The sequence below is a fragment of the Carassius gibelio genome, chromosome B7 (genome assembly GCF_023724105.1).
Source record: "Carassius gibelio isolate Cgi1373 ecotype wild population from Czech Republic chromosome B7, carGib1.2-hapl.c, whole genome shotgun sequence".
Taxonomy (NCBI): Eukaryota; Metazoa; Chordata; class Actinopteri; order Cypriniformes; family Cyprinidae; genus Carassius; species Carassius gibelio.
The window spans coordinates 40,316,044-40,337,332 of record NC_068402.1 but is presented as its reverse complement, the minus strand read 5'-3'; the positions used below and the strand labels follow the sequence as shown (position 1 = coordinate 40,337,332).

The 21,289-nt window shown below is 39.3% G+C and overlaps 3 protein-coding genes across 39 annotated transcripts in view; 2 read left to right on the top strand and 1 right to left on the bottom strand.

Annotated features, from left to right (window-relative positions):
* LOC127962387 (histone H2B) overlaps window positions 1–21,289 on the top strand; it is a 966,021-nt gene that overhangs the window by 379,119 nt on the left and 565,613 nt on the right. The window lies entirely within an intron of this gene.
* Window positions 1–21,289, top strand: part of LOC127962369 (histone H3-like) — a 931,300-nt gene that overhangs the window by 345,846 nt on the left and 564,165 nt on the right. The gene's annotated exons all lie outside the window — the stretch shown is intronic.
* Window positions 1–21,289, bottom strand: part of LOC127962334 (receptor-type tyrosine-protein phosphatase delta-like) — a 398,656-nt gene that overhangs the window by 114,901 nt on the left and 262,466 nt on the right. For all 36 annotated transcript variants that reach the window (XM_052561877.1, XM_052561880.1, XM_052561892.1 and 33 more), the window contains 3 exons: window positions 16,586–16,737; window positions 4,228–4,373; window positions 971–1,112 (listed from right to left, as the gene is read on the bottom strand). In XM_052561877.1, coding sequence (XP_052417837.1) covers window positions 971–1,112; window positions 4,228–4,373; window positions 16,586–16,676 — 379 coding nt within the window. In that variant the 5' untranslated portion in view covers window positions 16,677–16,737. The remainder of the gene's footprint in view (window positions 1–970; window positions 1,113–4,227; window positions 4,374–16,585; window positions 16,738–21,289) is intronic.

The following is a 21,289-nucleotide window of genomic DNA, read 5'->3' as shown; positions in this document are numbered from 1 at the left end:
TAAATAAATAAAACTGATATATGTATCACTGAAAGCACTTTTATGACACAATCTCAATTAATAACATTGTCTAAATATAACGGGGGCTAACTGTACATCTTAAATAAGGTAATCAATTGAAGTGTAGAGATGGCATTATGCTGTATGTCCTGTAACATCACATCTGTACAGACTGCATTATAAACTGAGCAACATGTCCAGACAGACTTCCCCGATTGAGTTCTGCTGTGCTGAGGTGTGTGTGTGTGTGTTTTCTAAGCGCCACGCTGCTATTGTGTTGCAGGTTTTATCAGGCCTGAGCTGCACACAGCAATACTCTCCCTCCAACAACAGATGTGGCCACAAAAGAGCGAGAAGGAGGGAGAAAATAAGAGAAAGCAGAGGCAAAATGTTTTGCCAATAACCATGCTAATGTTTGGAAGTGGAAAGCATATTCTTTTCTTACATTTCTCCCATTTTAGGTCTGGCAGATTCATTCTCAGGCCATCCAGAGGTCTGTTTTGTTTAGTAGCCTCATTTCATCATTTCATTAAAAGATAAGTCAGGTAAAAGCCTTTTGTTGGGTCCGAATAGTAAAAACTGGCAAAGGAGAGCATTTTCACTCCGGTTTCTCCACATGAACGCTGACACATTCAACAAGGCATTGCAAGGCCACTTTGTAAGAAATGTTGTAAATGTAGCATAAAATTAGAGTTATATTGATGATGCAGAAGCTAGCGAGCGGGAAAGCCCGTCTGCTAATTAGAATATTAATCACCCCGTTAAAAAGCTCCAAGGTCAGTGAGAGCTGAAGGAGCTTTTCCATTTTTCAGGCTCCATCCAAAAGTCATTTTCTGCATTGGCCAACCACTCAAACGACACACACACACACACACACTGAAGAAAGATACAGACAAAGCCAACATACCTGTGAAGGCTGGAAGGCAATGAGAGAGCAAAGGTTAGCGCGTGATACTGGTCGGAAACCTACCACGTAAAACAGTGAGTCGTGTTGTGGCACTCGTCTCCCCAACACTGTTGGAGGCCACGCATTCGTAAATGGCTTCATCGCGCGGCGTCCGCAGTGGCTGGATCCTCAGAACGGAGCCTGATCCGTCATCGAACTCTATGACCTACAGGTGCGAGAGACAAGATATGTTACGCGAGTTTTTTTTGCCCACAGTCGACGGATAATCATGCTCTCACACACACTTCATCCTGACACATAGCTCTGGACAGACAACGGACACCTTGGCACGACGTTCATTTACGCACCCTGACGCAACAGTATGAACACAGGACACAGAAACAGTCTGGTTAAGTGGTCATCATAAATCATTAGCATAAATCCTTTGATAGTGCAAATGGGAGTTAATTTTAATTCCAACCAATATATTTGGGGACCAATTCGTATACTTAAATTATACTAGCATGATGTTATATTCACATACAGCATATAATTATACTTGCGATATTAAAACTATACTTAAAATTGTACTTTTGTAAGCTAAAATGGGGGCTAGGACTATAGAGCTAGTAAAAGTAGAGTTGTAGTATACTGTAGTTCATGAAATAAAACAAAACAATGCAACGCAACGCAAAACTAGTTGTCTACTCAGTTGTGTACTAGTTGTTTACTACTGTTAGCTACTCTTAAAATATGCATAAAAACTTTACCTTTACCAAAAAGCAGGCCAATTTAGTCCTAAGTAGCATGTACACAACAAGCCTTTCAAAAAAAGAAGTATGCTTCAAGTTACTTTTATTTTATTATACTTTTATTACTTTTTAACTTAAGTGAAGTTCATTTATACTTATTATACAATCATACTACATTACTATGTAGTAAGTATAGTAGTTTCAATGCACTAGTTCTATAATTAAATGTACTGCAACACATTTCAGAACTAAACTGGCCCTGGACTGAACTAAACTGGAAATTACATGGAAATTAAACTGGAAATTACAGATATCATGTTAGTTATATACGTTTAAACTTCAAACACTTTCCTATGCAGCAAGTATAATTGTACGCTATCTTTCAGTGAGCTTTCCATCATATTTAAAATGTACTCTTTATTTATTTCTCTAAATACAATACTAGCCTCCCTTTTAGGTGATTTTTATTCTTGAAATAAAGTTCAGTTGAAGTTCATGAATTGTTTACTCTGATAATGTATTTTAATAGAAGCCTGTGTGAATCATGTCTCATTCAAAACTCTCACGCCTTAGAATAAATGTCAGCAAAGCCTGCAAAATGTTTATCTGTTTCTGTGGGGTTTCATTTCCACCATCTATTATTTACTTTAAGATTTTCCACCGCAAAGCTGACTTACTCTAAACTTGTAAAATATATGCTGAAGTTGAGTAAAAGGAACCAGCATGTGTAAAGGAAACGTACAGAAAAGCTTTATACACCATTCTACACCAAGTATTCTTGGAATACTAAATGATAACTTAAGTATACAACAATTAAACCATATAAGCCAAGTATACTTAAGTGCAATTTTAAAAATGGACTATACTTCAGCACATCTGTCTCTATATATTCTGTCTTGTAATGCATTGGGCAGAAATCAGTCACACACGTTTAAGAAGCTGGCTTTGGTTTGTGTAAAATGCTCAGTGAATGTCTGAAAGCGATGCTAATTCTTAAGCCAGACGTTTCACCATAAACCTGGTGGCTTTAAGAATGGGATGGCTTGGTCTGGCCCAGTCTTAAAGCGGATCGCATGAAACATGAAACGAGGATGGTGATGTGACGTTACAGGCAAAAACGCCATTAGAAAGAACGACAGCAGACAGTCGATTAGCTTCGACGCCAGACAGACGGGACACAGGACGCTCACAGACAGGTTTAGTAGATGGCAACCGGGAGATGTATACTCACTTCTGACAGAAACAACCAGGACAGGTTCGCCGTTTAACAGACTTAAATACATCAGTGGTCATACGCTGCGGCTTTTCTTTCACTGTCACTTCTCACGCAAAGAAATGCGAGTATGACCACGTTCTCACACGCATGCGCTTGTGTGTACATGAGCCGGCTAACGAAGCCGAGTAGAAACTGAGCGTTAAATGAACGATTAAACTTGATATTAGTAATGAGTTGCATGGGTGAAGGTGCAGACGCTGGGTGGCGGATCGAAGCTTAGCATATTAGTGTCTGTTAGTGCTGTGTAGCATGTGATGAACGATGATAAGATTCTGTTTCTGCAGGTGAAAAGGTGCCATATCAGGCAATAATCGTCTGTAGATTAGCCGCCGCTAAGCATTAGCGAACAGAAGATGAAGATGGTTGTGCGGCAAGATGACGCAGAAATGACTACTAATCTTATCAGTGTTCTGCTGCGATGCGTTGGTTCTTCATGCTGGGCTGAGATGGCGATCCAAAAACAGATAAACAAACAGAACTGAGCTGTGGAACATGCGCTGGGAAGCAACTGAGACGCTCAACACGAGAACAAAAACAACTTCTAGAAACCAAGAGTATTTCAGAAATATAAACACGTTTGATGAAAGCATCCGATCCATCATTTCTTTAAATGAAGGTCATTCTTATGATCTCATGCTGCTGAGATCAGTGGCAGGATTCACAAAAAAGCATTCTCATTTTATTATCATTGGGATTTTATTTGATCTTATTTTAACTGAAGGTATTTTTTTTTTTTTTTTATATGACTATGAGAAATTTTGTTTTGGCAACTAGTTGAAACAAAATAACTTTAAACTTTTCTTTTCTTTTCTTTTCTTTTCTTTTCTTTTCTTTTCTTTTCTTTTCTTTTCTTGTGTCTTAAATCCGTAAACAAGATTAACTAATGTATCAGGTAGTATCAACTTAACTGTTACGTTGCACAATTAACAAACAAGGTAAACGCAACAGACTGATCCATCTTAAGACAGGCTCATTTAAAAATAATTATTTTGACTTACATTAAAAATGTGATGATGAGTGCTGGACTTCGGTCAAGCAAGTGTGTTTTTTCCAAAAATACTAACACATGTATTCTTAAAAACTTAAAGAACTTAAGGGAGAACTGCATTTAGGAACTTCACTTTAACTTTATTAATATCGTTATTCTTTGCCGAAAACCATTTTTTTGTGAATCCAGCAACAGGACATGAGTGGTCATGCATGTTAGTGGGTGGGAGGATATGCTAATGAGTGGGTGTGGCTGACATTATGGGCGTGACTGTCGTTAGCATTCACTTGTCGAGCATTTTACATCAGAACAATAGACCTAATACCTCAAAACGCTGGTTGCTCACTCTCTTCCCCTTCTTGTTCCACACGATCTTGGGCCGCGGGTCGCCCGAAGCCTGGCAGATGAAGGAGGCGACGCCGCCCTGAACGCCCGTCTGATCGTTCGGGGTTCGTAAGAACTTAGGTGGCGCTGAAAGACAGAAAGATGAAAGATTACACAACTGATTCAGAGAAGAGTTACACAAAAGAAGAAACACAATCAAACGAACAGAGCAAAGAAGTGATGATAGTCCTATGAACACTGAAGCATTTAAAAACATAATCAAGAAACACCAAATTGGTGAATGTTTTATATCAGAACAACAAACCTCAAAACTCAAGCTTCAGGCTTTTTTTTTTTTTTTTTTTGCAGATAATTTTCCCCTCATTTATTTATTGTTCCCAACAAAGCATGAGTGGGCCAAACACGGCTGTCATTACCAACGCACTAAACCTTATAAACAGCAGTTTGATTTCCTCAGAAGTTTGTGTTTGTTAGGATCACATCAGAGCCACAAGATCAGAAACAGCATTTATTTTAAGAGTTTTACATCATGATCTGTGCGCTGTTTATTAGGGCGTCATTAATAGAGCAGATGGTAATGAATCCCAGAGTCCCAAATTAACATGATCCAAATGAGGTAAAAACTGCAGAATAAATATCTGTCCTGTAACATTATTAGCATCATAATGCATGATTTAAATGCTATATAAGAACAACTCTATCTTGCTGATGTAAGAGACACTAGATATCAAAATCAAACACATTCAGATGACAGAAACGCCAGAGACTGACACATGACGGATGATTGAGGTAAAAAATAGTCCAATATTTCAGACGCACTGCAGAGGAACAGTGTAAAAACAACTGACCAATCAGATGAATCTGGAGGCGGATCTTGAGAGCAATCAGACACTACTGTTCATTTAAAGAAGTTTTCAATTGATCGAGGATGCAAGAAACTGATTAAAAGGCACAGTAAATACATTTGGAATGTTAAAAAGATATGTATGTTTCAAATAAATGCTTTTCTTCTGAATCTTTTATTCATTTGTAAAACCTGAAAAATAAAATGCATCATAGTTTCTACAAAAATATTGGGCAGCACAACTGTTGTAAACATTGATAATAATCAGAAATGTTTCTTGAGCAGTTAATCATTATATTATTCTGATTTCTGAAGATCATGTGACACTGAAGACTGGAGGAATGATGCTGAAAATACAGCAGAATAAATCACATTTTAACATATATTCACATTGAAAACAGAAACTTTAAATTGATATAATATTTCAAAAATTTTACTGTATTTTTGTTCAAATGCAGCCTTGGTGATGAGAAGAACATTATTAGTATTATTTATTTATGATTATATAATTAATTAATATTTCATATTAGTTTAATATTAATTTTAAGTACATGCATTATAAGTTTAGTACATGCACTTTCATCATTTTTATCAATTTGTTTTATGAGTTTTTGTTTTAGTAATTTCATTTAGTTGCTATTTTTTGCTTAGTGTTTCATCTAACATTTATACTTTGTTTCATTAAACAAGACTGGTTTTAATGGTTTTAGTGAGCAATAAGAGCAGTGTCACATCTCTATGAGCACTCGTTCCCTAGTTAGAGAGCTGTGCGTGCTCGAGGCGGGCGTTAATACAGGATGTGACATACGTATCCCATGTTCCCTGTCTATAATTGGATCTGTGAGCGGGGTGTCACCGCCGCCACCAGAGGGATTTTACTGAGCCGTCCAAAATATCTGCGTCGCTGCCAACACCCACCGCCTCTCTCGCTCACTCTCTGTACTTCAAAGAGCAGTTTCTCAGCATGTAAATATGTAAAATCATATCTGGTGCGGCTGTCATACAGCTATCTGAACACGTGCTGAATAACACATCAAAGATGCGGCTGTCAGTGAATGTGCTCTAATGGCGTTTGGGTCGACAGTAAATCCTGCTTAAGAGCTCACGCTGCACATCAGCTCCAAACACACCCCAACACGGAGAAACAGTGTGTGTGTGTGTGTGCTGCTGTTTCCAGGCTCGGTTTCATCCCTGGACACCTCAGAATGAACTGAACTGACAACAGAAAGTGTCCTAAAAGGCCATATTAGTGAGACTGACTTTCAGTTTTGTAGTCATTTTATTTTTCCCCAATGTGAAGGCATTCGTTTTCTCATCTTGAAGAGGATTATGGGTAATTATGTATCCCGCTATGTACAGTATGTACATGCACAGTAGGGCTGCATGATTTGGGGGAAAAGTGTAATTTTCCTTATAAAACTACTATTAAAATTGCCTTTATAAAAAAAATACAAATAATTAACAAAAAAAAATAAAATAAAAAAAATCCAAGTTTGTGGTCTCAGACACGAGTGCTGCAGTCTCCTGCAATGCTGCATGACTTCCGCTTCATTCATCACACTGGAGATGGATGCGGTGTGCACTGCATTGTGGGATACGGTGTGTGTCGTGCAGTGAGCTCTGCTGTGAAGATGCAGTAGATCATCTGGGCATTTCACAGAAACAGTCCATCAGAAGACATTTGTATCTTTTTTTCTTCTTCAGAAGCGACTGACTCGTTCAGTTTCTCTGTCAGAGAAACATTCATGATTAAAGTCTGTCAAACGAGTCTCTCTCACAAACACTGCACCTTAAATACACCTTACCCTCCCAAAATCACAAAAACAAACCTGTCTGTGATTGTGAGAATTATTAGATATCTAACATCATATTATGATCGCATGAAGCTGCAGATTTAAACATCAGATGTCTGTTTGTGTGCCATTTAACTCAATTTTACACACATTCTCAAATTCATTCATCCAGCTCAATTGTTCAACACTGTCAAAGTTATTGTTCCTGTATTTTATTATGAAGTTATAGAGTGTAAAAATAAATAATCTAATGAAAAATACAATTAGATAAAATGTAAAAAAAAAATATTAAAATAAAAATCATGTGAACGCCTTTATCTGTCACGGATCTACTTGAGATTCAGGGTTTGTTGGGCATTTACTGTTGTCATTTTAATGGATGAATATTTTTGGCCTCCACTTCAAACAGACACTAATGTTTGTAATAATGATATTCACAAAAGCACATTTGATCATTCACACTTTAAACAGACAGGTCACAGACACCCATCACTGCTGTTTGACCTAGACACACTAAACATGCTTGAGTATGACCGCAGCATCAGGACCGGCGCGGATGTCACACACACACACACACACACACACCTCACGTCTGCCATCAGAACAACACACAGCAAACACCTCCAAAACCTGTTCACTGAAGAAACACATAAACATGAATGTGATTCATCAGATCTGTATGTGGATCTGTGCTCTTCATTAAATTCACTTTCCTCCATCATGTTTTGATATGTTTCATCAATACAAAATAACTAGGGTGAGGCTACTTTTAACTACTTTGTAAACTGTGAATTTAAGCATGCAAAAAATGTTGTTTCTAATTCTTAAAATAATAATAATAATAAAAATAATAATAATAATAGTAATGATGATGATGATGATGGAAAGGGCCTCAAATAAATGCTACTTGTTATGATATTTGAATATTTAATACAGTGGCATTCAATCATTGTGATGTAATTGTTTCAATACTTCTTCTGCGTTGCTGTGATTTCCAGGTGTTCCCAAAGACTGCAGGATTGGCTTCTATCACACATACACACGCGTGTGAGAGCAGCGTGACCTTTCACACCGCATTAATTTAACGGTGGTCTGTGAGAATGTTTCAAACCATTTTCACAGCACAGCGACTTTATAACGTCCACAACAACATAAAATCTGCCCTGCTAGAGGTGACCGGACCACACACACCTGACACACACACACACAACACTGTTTTCAAGAGACAGACACCAGAGGAAGTTCCAATAGTCAACTGCATTTTCCCAAATCACTCGCACCCATGGACTGAGATCGGAAGAGTGCGACGTGGACCATAAGGTGTGTGTGTTTGAAGATGTTTGAACATGAAGATGGCAGTGTATGAGGATGACCTCTACAGCAGCTCATCTAGTGTGTGTGTGTGTGTGTGTGTGTGTGTGTGTGTGTGTGTGAGCTCCATATGGCTGACGATCAGCTAATGAGAATCTCTGGAGAGCGACAGCTCGGGGGACCTGAGCGATGATCTTTCCTCTGAGCACCAGCGTTTTAACGCCAGATGACGACCTTCGATAGGAACGACATCATCTACTCGTGCGATTTGATTCATGGGGCGACTTCACCAACATCCATTATCGCCAGATTCTGGCCGACAACAATGGCCCGGCTCCTGACCTCAAGGATTTCCATTTGGCCAAGAGGCCCGCAGCGGCCAGAGGGAGACACACAGACATTTCCATACGCAAGAGTCTGATGATTTGATGTTCTCCGTCATTCTCTTCTCCTGATGAAACAGCTGATCCTCTTACAGAAAGATTCTGGAGTCTGAATCACGCTGCGAGTCACGGACATCACCTGGTTCCCCTGGCAACAGTAGCTGTCACTTCACAGCCCACACAGGTCTCGGCTCGTGTCGAAGTTTGACAAACGCCTCTGGCCACGTTTACAGCCTGACATCCGTGTTCCTAACTTTACTTGTTGGTGTTCACTAACAAAAACACCTTGTAGAAAATGTTTAAGCAGATGACGCAGGTATGGGTCAGAGCAGATTTCTTGTGAAACTTTACATTATCAACATCTCTGACAATATCAGAACAACCTAATATTTAATTCTGTGACAGTGTGTGTGTGTTTAGCTTGAGGACCTGGCCTTGAGCGTTTGTGTGTGATGGTTTGTGGTTATTCCACAAGAGTAAACCCAGCTTTCTCCTAACTAATATTTACCTCAACAGCTGATTACAGGATCAAGGGCAAAATGTATGTATGTTGACAGGAACAAAGTGCAATACTCTTGCAGAAAAAACTAAACAAATATGAACCCTTTCACCTCAAGGCTGGTAAATGGGAGGGACTCTGGTTTTAAGATTTAATCATGACCTCTCACTCCTGGTTACTCCATCAAGTCACCTGAAGTTGCTTGGAGCTGTATATTACTTTGCAGGATGTTCTAATGGAGTATTCAGCAGATAGTTGTGGGTGTGGAAAGAGCCAGGGGAGAAAATTACTCTGAAGTAGATTTCTGGAAATGCAACTAAACCCATTTGTCTGAAATTTTATTTGATCAATAAATGCCTACATTCATGAGCAATGCAACACCTTTAATCATTTAGACCTCCTTAGGAGTTGGTTTCTATTCTCCAAACAGATCCATTTAAATCCATTACATTACAGTTTGAACTAGCTGCTATCTGTGTGCATATAAATCCAGCGACAGACAGTGACCATTAAAAGGTCTCAGGAGGTACAGTAAACTCGAAGGTTCTAGTAACCACCAGACGTCACTCACTCACTGACTGCAGAGAATGGTACAAATCCGTGAAGGACAGGGTGCTGATCAAGGGTCCTCGGCACCACTGTCAGAGCCTTGAATTTGTCGTGGGCTGCTATTGTTAGCTAGTGGATTGAAATCAAGAGTTGAGAGAAATAGGGCATCTTGGGTTGGTTGAAGATTGGATGCACCATCATGTTCTGGATCATACTGTATGTAGAGGCTTAATTGCAGCAACAGAGCACCGACGTAGCCCAGTATTGTCTCTGATCATACAGAGCATGACACTGCATGACTAGACCATCACTGAGATATGGCCAAGAAAGTTTAGATGTTGAGCCAAACTGATGTTGACTGATGGGCTGACTGAAAACACAAGGAATTCTGTATTTTCAAAGTTAAGCAGAAGGTAGTGATCCTTCTTCCAGGCCAAGATTATGTTAGATATATAAACTGGAATTTAAAGCTGAAATAACACTTGCACAGCATGGATAGGACAAGCAGTGCACCTTTATGATTGCACCCAGTGAGGTTTGGTAAATGGAGAACAAAAGTGGGCCAAGAACTGAACCCTGAGGTACCCCATGGTTATTTGATGTTACTCAGTGACAGACAGCAGGGTCTTCCTAAGAAGCTGAATTGGTTGTAAAAATTGCACCTTTTAAAACAAACAGCAATTAACTCTTTTTGCATAAAATGGAAAATGTGCTTCGGTCAGGATGCAGATAACTCTGAATAGATGCTTTAGAAATAGACATAATTAATTATTGATTTATCCTTTCTCCAGTCTATTCATTCCTGCTCTCTGAGAGAGAAAGAAATGCTGATGATTTCACTTGTCTTTTGTTCCCGAGACTTCATTGGAACTGAACATGTGACCTGCTTAATAATGCGGGATAGTCCGATGATAACAGCCCATCTGACATGAATAGGCCTTCTCCTTGTTAAGTGCTCAGCAGTGTGTGTTAAATTAAAGAATTTGCAGGAAATAAATATGCACACACAGACAAATGAATGTGCGATGCTGCAGTCAGTGTGTTCCAAATGGCAAAGATCGTACCTTCCCAGGGTACTTTGAGGAGGAAACAACCATTCCAAACAGAAGTGTTCAAAATAACTGCATCGAAGGACCCTTTGAATTTTTTTTTTTTTTTTTTTTTTGGTAGGGTTCAACTAATGTGCACTTCACTCCTAAGATTCTTCACCTTGCATCAGAAGCACTAAGCCTGCACAAGGGGAATAACATATAGGCATGATCACCCCTGAATGGAACACGTCAAGTTTATACTTCCTCATAGCACAGCCACCCCCCCTTAGACCAAGCCTGTTTGTCTTTCCCTTGATGGGGATGGAAGAACAACACACACACACACACACACACACACACAAAAGAAAAAAAGAAAACACTGGACACAAAGAGAGGAGATGAAGAATTGGCTTCCATTTCATTCTTACCCTCATTTTCTCTTTCTCTCTCGCTCTGTCGTTTTTCCTTAGCCTACAGTCTTCACAGTTAGATTTATGCCATTTATCATGCTGACACTCTCTCTGTCTCTCTCTCTCTCTCTCCCTGTCTTTCTCTCCCCTGTTTCTCCAAATGGATGAGCCTCATCCTGTCTGTTTAGACACACAAACCTCTTCCCATGTATAACGTAAGGATGGAGGAAAACACTGTCTCCGCACACACACTGAAGAATGGCGTTGGTTTCGCTGAGAGGAGTTTCACAGATGGCAAGGGGAAGTGACTGTGTGAGGTGGCACAGTGGGACACACACACACACACATACTCGTCAGGGCTGCCAGATGGGAGTGTGTGTATGTGCCGTCCACCGCATGGGTTGGAAAATCTACTCCATAACTCTAGATATGTTCCCATTAGTCTGAAGAATCAACTCTCCTCAAATCACAGTGGACTTGCGGTGTTGTGGCCTTCCCTGATGAATGTCGGGGGGGCTCTTGAGACCGCAGGGAGTCCCGTTCGTCATTTCATCACTCTGAAGGGAGCTCATGAGCACCCCCTTTGTGCATTGTCAATGCACTAGTGTGGAACTAGGCTGTGCATAGTCTGATTAAAATTCAAAATCATACTGTCGGAATTTTACCTTGAAGGCATTTTACATTACTATGGGAAATGCATGAATGCAAATGTGATATAACATCATGTGGTTCTAACAAGCAGCTTTATCATGACTTGTGGCACAACTAATTGAAAAGTCCACAAGACCCCCTACACCAGACCTCAACCCAACTGTCCAGCAGCTGAGACAGAGCCAGATGCTCTAACTTGAGGAACAACACTGTTTGGGTCATCAGAGTTTAGCTTCTAGGAAATCTAGATGCCGTTCTAGAGATCCGTGTTTACCAGGTAACATCTGACATCTGAGGTCTGTGCCTTAATATGATTAATGAGCCTCTAAACTCAACCACTTAAAAACCTTCAAATGCTCAAGTCACATTACTGGCCATCTCTCATTGTGATGTCACAGATGAAGAATGTCTTGTGCAGTGATTATCGTGTTTCGTGAGCGGTATTGAGTTCGCTATGCTCAAATGTCATCAGAGTATTTACACTGCGATTATAAATCTATATCAAACGGAGAGAGGGCAATTTAATTACTGTTTGATCAATACATCTTGGATTTGGTACAAATGGAGAATGAACAGAGTGTGTGTGTGTGTGTGTGTGTGTGTGTTTTCAGCTATCGTCATGACGACCCCTTGATGGGACGTAATAGTGCAAATGCCTTCTGCTCCGCCCAAACGGTCACGGCTGACTGGGCAGAATAGTTCAGCCAATTAAATCCCATAATGAGCGGCAGCAGTTCAGGAAGTGTGAAATTGCAGTTGCTCTCATTCTGTGAAGAAGAAAGAGCTGCACTCCTTGGCTTATTGATCCCATGTTCTATTTTATTTTATTATTTCATTTATTTTTGCAGAGAGGTTTGCTTGTTGAACGTACGAGCCCCTAGTGGTTGTTTATCGGCTAAACGAGCAGCGGCGGTTGAAGCTTTAGTTCACCCAGAAGCATTCTGTCATCATGTATTCTCCCTCATGTTGATATAAATGCGTGTGACTGACTTTCTTCAGTCGAAGTCAAACAGAAATGTTTTGAAGAATGTAATGGCTGCTCTTTTCCTTGTAGTGAATGTGGAACCAGGTCTCTCAAGCTACAAACTGATGCAAAAGCATGAAAATAGCAATATAAATCAATTATGAATTCATATTGTGCTCCATATTCCACAACAATGCTGCATGAGGAAGCGTGAGTCGTTATTTACCGAAGATATGTACTTCCACTGTCTTTGGGAGATCATGAGAAAATAATTGACTGGTGCTTTCTGAAGGCTTTCGGTTCACGTTTATTATAATTCCATGGAAAAGTGCAACTAGTTCATTATTTAAAATATTTCCTTTTGTTCCACAGAAGAGAGTTGCTCAGTCAGGTTTAGAAAGACGAGTAATTGACAGGAATTTCCTTCAACTTTATTTCAGCACATTAACATGCCAAATATATCACGTGTTATTTCTATACAAACACTTAATACTGTATCGGACAAATATGCAACCAGAGAGTGATGTGTGTGTGTGTGTGTGTGTGTGCTCTACAAGAGTTGTTGATTTGCACTCTCTGTTCTACACTAGTTAGCTGCACTCATATCATAAATATTCATAAGATAGCAGCAGAGTGGACAATTCATTTGCATGCAGGTGATAATTAGTAGATTTGGGTGACACCCCCTTGAGAATCGTCCAGTGCTGTCTTACTTCATGTCTGATAGTGTCGGCAAAAAGAGCCGTGCAATGGGGAAAAACTGCTTCTGCTCTGTGTGTGTGTGTGTGTGTGTGTGTGGAACAGTCCCATAATGCAATGGGACAAAATCAGTTCAATTTCATTAACTGCAAAGTCATCAATGTGATGGCCGCACTGTGTGTGTGTGTGTGTGTGTGTGTGTGTGTGTGTGTGTGTGCGTGCGTGTGTGTGTGTGTGTGAAACAGCAGACACTAAACAGCTGCCGCTGTGCAAAGCTTGTGGGCATGACAAACATGAACGCTGCCCTCTTTCTCTCTTTCTCTCTCTCTCTCTCTCTCTCTCTTTTCTATTCATAAATATTTTATATCTCACTATATTTAGAAAGCAGACTTTAGAGATCAATAAAGTGAATGTGAACAAAAACCTTGGACTGCAGCTAAATCTAAAGTTCCTTAACAAAATTCATTATTGTTGTTGTTATTATTATTATTATTATATTTGTATGTATACAATTCATTTAGACTATATTATGTAGTTATAAGGAAGCCAATGTTTATTAAAATAGCGATTTAAAAGAAACATATAACTATATTTCACTATATACATTTTCCAAGTGAATCAAAAACGGAAAGAAAAACATACACATTATTCTGACTTCAACCACTGACCACAGGACATGCAAACCTGTGACGAATACGAGGAACTCAAATAAAATGAATTTAGATTGATCAGTGTTTGTCCTGATCCTGAATGAATGGTTACACTGAAGGTAGTTCTGCTGATTATTACACAAATGTGAAGCAGCCCAATATGATTTAATAATTACTGGGAATTTAAATAACCAATGCTCATTCCCTATGTGGTCGTGCTGTGTGGTTTGTTTATAAACAAAATTAAAATAAATAAATAAATACATTTATACCAGAGATTCATCAGCACACAGCTCTGCATTGTGCAAACAAGTATTGTCCTCCGAACAAATCACACATCAATGGAGATTTATATCAAGAGAGTTTGCGTAGAATTTTTATCTGTATTTATATATATATATTTTTTTTTAAGTAAAAATCTCATAAACTTGACTCCAAAGTTTTATCCTGAAACTTCAAGTCATCTGAACCTGACAATGTGTTCGTTTTAAAAGCCATGTTGTTATGAAAAGCTAAAATAAGAACATGTTTCGAGAGTCAGCCTGACCTCTTCATCAAGATGCACACGTGAGCTACGCTACGGTCAACACGCTTCTGTATCTGTATCTCACTTTCACAGGCTTCGAGAACGAGAACGAGATGCAGTGACTGAGGATCAATCGATGATTTAGTAAATCCAGAGTTTTTAGGGTTACGTGGGACAGGACTGAAATGTCCTCAGACAGGACCAGGTGTGTCTCAGAGACAGAGAGAGTTTGTGTTTTATGAGACGAAGCTTGCCCAGTGTAACTCAGCTGCGGCTACATCGACCATCCCTCGCTGAACGGGAACCTCGAGCGCCTCAGACGCTCTAAACAGAGAGGTCCTGGAGTTAGCACACTACTCCTGTGTACAACACAACATTCAATTAGATTGAACTTCATCCTCCCATCACCTCCGTGGGTCGATCAGGAAGTTTGGGAAGCTCTAGACTCCCTGTGTGTGTGTGTGTGTGTGTGTGTGTGTGTGTGTGTGTGTGTGTGAGGGTTCCTGATTATTCCTGTCATATTCCCATCCACACAAGAACCACGCAGCACTAATTAAAGCCTGAAGCTGCAAACGAGCTGAAAAGATTTAACTACCACAGCAAAACCTACAGACGCGCTAAAATTAAACGCCACAACACACGTGACACACACTGAGCACTGAACACACGGACTGAACACTCGTCATTTCAGTCAGATTACCACACACGCTAATGAGGAGAACAACACACCGAACGAATTCAAGATCCCAATCACAAGCAGAAGACCGACGCTGAAAGAAGACGCCACACTGATCATGTGACACGTGTTCAACATCCTCTCTGCACCTGTAGTGTGCTTCAAATCTGTTTTCCTAAAAAACATCACTTGCAGATAATATATGTCTAATATATGTCTTGAGTCTCTGGGGTATATTTGTAGAAATAGTAAAAAATAATTAAAGAAGAAATAATTGTATAGGTCAAAATTACATTTTTCTCTTTTATGTCAAAAATCATTAGGATATTAAGATCATATTCCATGAAGATATTTAGTAAATTCCCTATCTTAAATATGCCAAAACTTAATGTTTGATTAATAATATTAATTGCTAAGAGCTTCATCTGAACAACTTTAAAGATGATTTTCTCAATATTTAGTTTTTTTTTGCTCCCTCAGATTCCAGATTTTCAGGTAGTTGTATCTCACACAAATATTGTCCTCCTCACAAACCACACGTCAATGGAGAGATGATTTGTTCAGTTGATGCATAAATCTCAATAAAAAATAAAAATAATCATAAATAAATGAATAAAAATAAAAATACCCTTGGAACTGGTTTGGTGGTCCAGGGTCACATATAGATTAATGAATAACTTAAGTGACTTTAACAGAGACACATTCATTACTGTGAAACACGCTTAAGCACACTTTTAAAAGGTGACTTTTGCAACAATGCCAAAAAATTGTTTTTATGTTAAATAAATATGTTTTATTAGTCGTGTATATATTAAATATAATCTCTTATATTTGAGCAGATCTTAAATGCGCATTCATTCAGCAGTACTTTAACAATATTTCAAAGACAAGCCTAATACTTCTGAAATCATGTATAAAAAAATTACTTAAATTCTACTTAAGTTCAGCTCACTTTATATTTAATATAAATTCAAACTACTTTATAATATAAATACAAAACATAATATAATTTTCATTTAAATGCAATTAATATGCATTTGTCTAAAAACACTGCATTCAGTTCACACTTAAGTAGATTCTTTAAAGCTCCACACAGAAGATGCATGTATGTAGCTGGTCTGAGTCTCCCTTCTTATTAATTTGGTAAATATAATCATTGGTTTATTGTGTGTGTTCATCTAGTCCTCTAATGCACATCGGTACTTGTAGTAATCTTTTCTTTAGTTCTGGTTTGGGTCTGTCCAGTATCTTTGTTTTAAATTTGTGCACCCTCACTGTGAGACTCTTAGGTTTGGCGCTCTACAGACACGATCAGCTGTGTTCGGGGTCTGTGGTGTTAAAGAGAGACGTACCCTCGGCGCTGGAGAGCAGGACGCAGGCGCTGAGCAGCAGGAGACAGAGTCGGACGGAGGGGAACGCTTCACGGACGCTTGGCACAGGCATGATGTTACGACTCACCCACGGAGTGTGCCAGCTCACAACGCTCCTGCAACGCTCTCACAACCTACAGAGAGAGAGAGAGAGAGAGAGAGAGAGCAGTCATTCCATCAGAACACAGAGTAATCATCAGCACACAGCTCTGCATTGTGCAAACAAGTATTGTCCTCCGAACAAATCACACATCAATGGAGAGATCATTTATTTAGCTTCAGATGATGTAGAAATCAAATCAAAAATTGACCTTTCTAACTGGTTTTGTGGTGCAGGGTCAACATTATTGCTCAAATATGCATCTACAAATATGTGTCTATAGGTTTCATTTTCAATACATGTTCTTAAAGAGTTTGTTTCACCATTTTAGTATCACAAAACATACAGTTCTCTCTTTAATCTGAAGGTTTGTTCATGATTCCTGCCCGGCCGGACTCCTGCTCACGAGCGGAGGTCAGATTTGGCTCGCTCTCGTCGCCCGCTGACCGATGCCACACACTTGCTATTTCCGTTCACGATAGCATCTCTGGCTCCGGCCGGGCCTTTATGAGCTCATTTCAGCTGCAAACGCACGCCAGTCTGTGTAATATTGGTGTGATTAATTAACAGTTCCCTCTCGCGCCGCTTTCCTCCGCAGCTTTTGTTGGAAGAGCGAGACGGACGGAGAGACAGACACATCCATTATGTGTGTTTTGTATCTGTTCCCGATGAGCCGGTTCTTTGTTGAATGTGAATTTCCATCACACTCACACACGGAGCAAACACTCTCTCTAGAAATCTGACAGATAAGTAATACCACATGTCGCACACGTTGGCAGGCGATTTGTAAATAAACGAGAAAATGGCCGTGTTTTTTTCTCCTCTTGTTACTCATCTGTCTGACATTGATCCAGAGAGAGAGAGAGACGGACTCGACTGAAAATCACATCAATTCATTCACACGCCGAAGCAGGAGCAGGGAGAGTCTCAGTACACGTCCCTGGTGCACCTCGGGGTCGTTTGTGCTCCTGATTAGCATTTATGCAAATCATCGATATCAGCTGCGGGCTTTGACTGTGTTAATGCTGAGACTGGGGTAAACATTACAACATCTCCTCGCTGTATTAGCAAACAAACACATTTTAATAATAGATTATGCATTAGCTTTTATTTCCTCGTCTGTCTGAGCTAAGATTCATATTTCAGATAATCTGATTCGAATGATTGTGCTGCTGCTCAGAATGAAACACATCTGTAAAAACCTCCGACAGTCCAGAATAAGATGAAAATGATGCAATGCAGTCTATTTAAATGTTTAGAAGAAACATGTCATGTGGCACACACACACACGCACACACACACACACAGATAGAGAGACACACACACACACAGAGAGACACACACACACACACAAACACAGAGAGAGACACACACACACACACACACACACACACAGAGAGAAAGATACACACACACAGAGAGAGAGAGAGAGAGAGAGAGACACACACACACACACACACACACAGAGATACACACACACACAGAGAGAGAGAGAGAGAGAGACACACACACACACACAGAGAGAGAGACACACACACACACACACACACAGACACACACACACACAGAGAGAGAGACACACACAGTATCTTGTTTATTCCTCGGTGAGAAAGCATCTGACGTCTCTCTCTCTCTCTCTCTCTCTGTGTGTGTGTGTGTGTGTGTTTTGTGTGTTGGCATCTTCTGCAAGTGTTTGATATTTTAGTCCAAACATTTCTCATCTAATGAGCTGCTCTCTACATTTGTATGTCCTTGTGAAAAGTACACTTAAGCATAACTTCATTAAAAGAGTATTTATTAGAAAATAATGGGTTTTAAAAGAATATGCCTGTGTGTGAACTAAATGTGATGTTTTAATCAACTAATTACACATTAACTGCAATGAAATTTAATTGCAATGAAAATGTATAACAATTTCAATTTATATTAAATGCAATCAGCTGAACTTTAGAGTTTTTTTTTTTTTTTTAATCCACTTAAGTAGGACTTAAGCACATCTGTATATGTAATTTCATAATTACTTCTATTGTATTTGAAATATGGTACTGATCAGCATTGATGATTAACTAAAATATACTTTAATATCACTTGTAACACTTGTATGTCATGCTTCTTTTTCAATATATTTGTAAATGTAGTGCATTTAAAATCTGTTAACATTAAATATAATATTGAATAACACACTAGTTTAAACGATAAGTTATTTACAAAACCTTAGTCAACACATCAAATTAAGCGCACTTCTTTAAAACAGGAAAAAAACAACAACATTAAAACATATTTAAAATGTACTTTAAAGCAAATCTTTCAATTTGACATTATCACTAAAGTCACTTTTTAAAAGTGTGTGTTAAGAAACAGTCATGAACGTGTCTCTCTTTAAGTTAAGTTATTTCACAAATATCATACATTGAAACAAGAAAAAAAGAAAAGAAAGAAAACCGGATATGCTTTGAAGATTTGATGTAAACTACATTCAGTACAATTAAGCACTCTTATTTTTCACAAGGTATACTCTTACTATATGCAAATTCATATTTAGAAAAAGTTAACAATGAAATGAAACATAAATGGGGAAAAAGAGTCATGAAAGAGCACAGTGTGTGTAAACTGCTAGAGTGAAACACACAGGGTATGGTGGTGTGTTGATATCATGTGATCGTGGCGTGACCTTTACTCCATCTCTGCGAGCGCTCGTGTTCTGTTCTGGAAACTCTTCTTCTGCTCGCGGTGTTCAGGCTACGCTCAAAGGCCAGCGTAATTAAAATGCCAAGTGTCTGCTATTATCTAAATGCTAATTATGTGTGATAGAGTCGCGGCTAAATGACATTAGAGAGAACAGCAGGCGTTTGCGCGGGGACTTCAGCGCACAAGGGCCACTGCTGTAGAGACGACACGGCCCGCGGCGCTAAAGCTGTTAGCACAAGAGATCTGTGCCTGGACTCAAAGGTCAGGGGTCAAACCTGAATCTGGATCAGGACACATACAGTCTTGTTCAAAATAATAGCAGTACAATGTGACTAACCAGAATAATCAAGGTTTTTAGTATATTTTTTATTGCTACGTGGCAAACAAGTTTCCAGTAGGTTCAGTAGATTGTCAGAAAACAAACAAGACCCAGCATTCATGATATGCACGCTCTTAAGGCTGTGCAATTGGGCAATTAGTTGAAAGGGGTGTGTTCAAAAAAATAGCAGTGTCTACCTTTGACTGTACAAACTCAAAACTATTTTGTACAAACATTTTTTTTTCTGGGATTTAGCAATCCTGTGAATCACTAAACTAATATTTAGTTGTATGACCACAGTTTTTTAAAACTGCTTGACATCTGTGTGGCATGGAGTCAACCAACTTGTGGCACCTCTCAGCTGTTATTCCACTCCATGATTCTTTAACAACATTCCACAATTCATTCACATTTCTTGGTTTTGCTTCAGAAACAGCATTTTTGATATCACCCCACAAGTTCTCAATTGGATTAAGGTCTGGAGATTGGGCTGGCCACTCCATAACATTAATTTTGTTGGTTTGGAACCAAGACTTTGCCCGTTTACTAGTGTGTTTTGGGTCATTGTCTTGTTGAAACAACCATTTCAAGGGCATGTCCTCTTCAGCATAGGGCAACATGACCTCTTCAAGTATTTTAACATATGCAAACTGATCCATGATCCCTGGTATGCGATAAATAGGCCCAGCACCATAGTAGGAGAAACATGCCCATATCATGATGCTTGCACCTCCATGCTTCACTGTCTTCACTGTGTACTGTGGCTTGAATTCAGAGTTTGGGGGTCGTCTCACAAACTGCCTGTGGCCCTTGGACCCAAAAAGAACAATTTTACTCTCATCAGTCCACAAAATGTTCCTCCATTTCTCTTTAGGCCAGTTGATGTGTTCTTTGGCAAATTGTAACCTCTTCTGCACATGCCTTTTTTTTAACAGAGGGACTTTGCGGGGGATTCTTGAAAATAGATTAGCTTCACACAGACGTCTTCTAACTGTCACAGTACTTACAGGTAACTCCAGACTGTCTTTGATCATCCTGGAGGTGATCATTGGCTGAGCCTTTGCCATTCTGGTTATTCTTCTATCCATTTTGATGGTTGTCTTCCGTTTTCTTCCACGTCTCTCTGGTTTTGCTCTCCATTTTAAGGCATTGGAGATCATTTTAGCTGAACAGCCTATCATTTTTTGCACCTCTTTATAGGTTTTCCCCTCTCTAATCAACTTTTTAATCAAAGTACGCTGTTCTTCTGAACAATGTCTTGCACGACCCATTTTCCTCAGCTTTCAAATGCATGTTCAACAAGTGTTGGCTTCATCCTTAAATAGGGGCCACCTGATTCACACCTGTTTCTTCACAAAATTGATGACCTCAGTGATTGAATGCCACACTGCTATTTTTTTGAACACACCCCTTTCAACTAATTCAACTAATTGCCCAATTGCACAGCCTTAGGAGCGTGCATATCATGAATGCTGGGTCTCATTTGTTTTCTGAGAATCTACTGAACCTACTGGTAACTTGTTTGCCACGTAGCAATAAAAAATATACTAAAAACCTTGATTATTCTGGTTAGTCACAT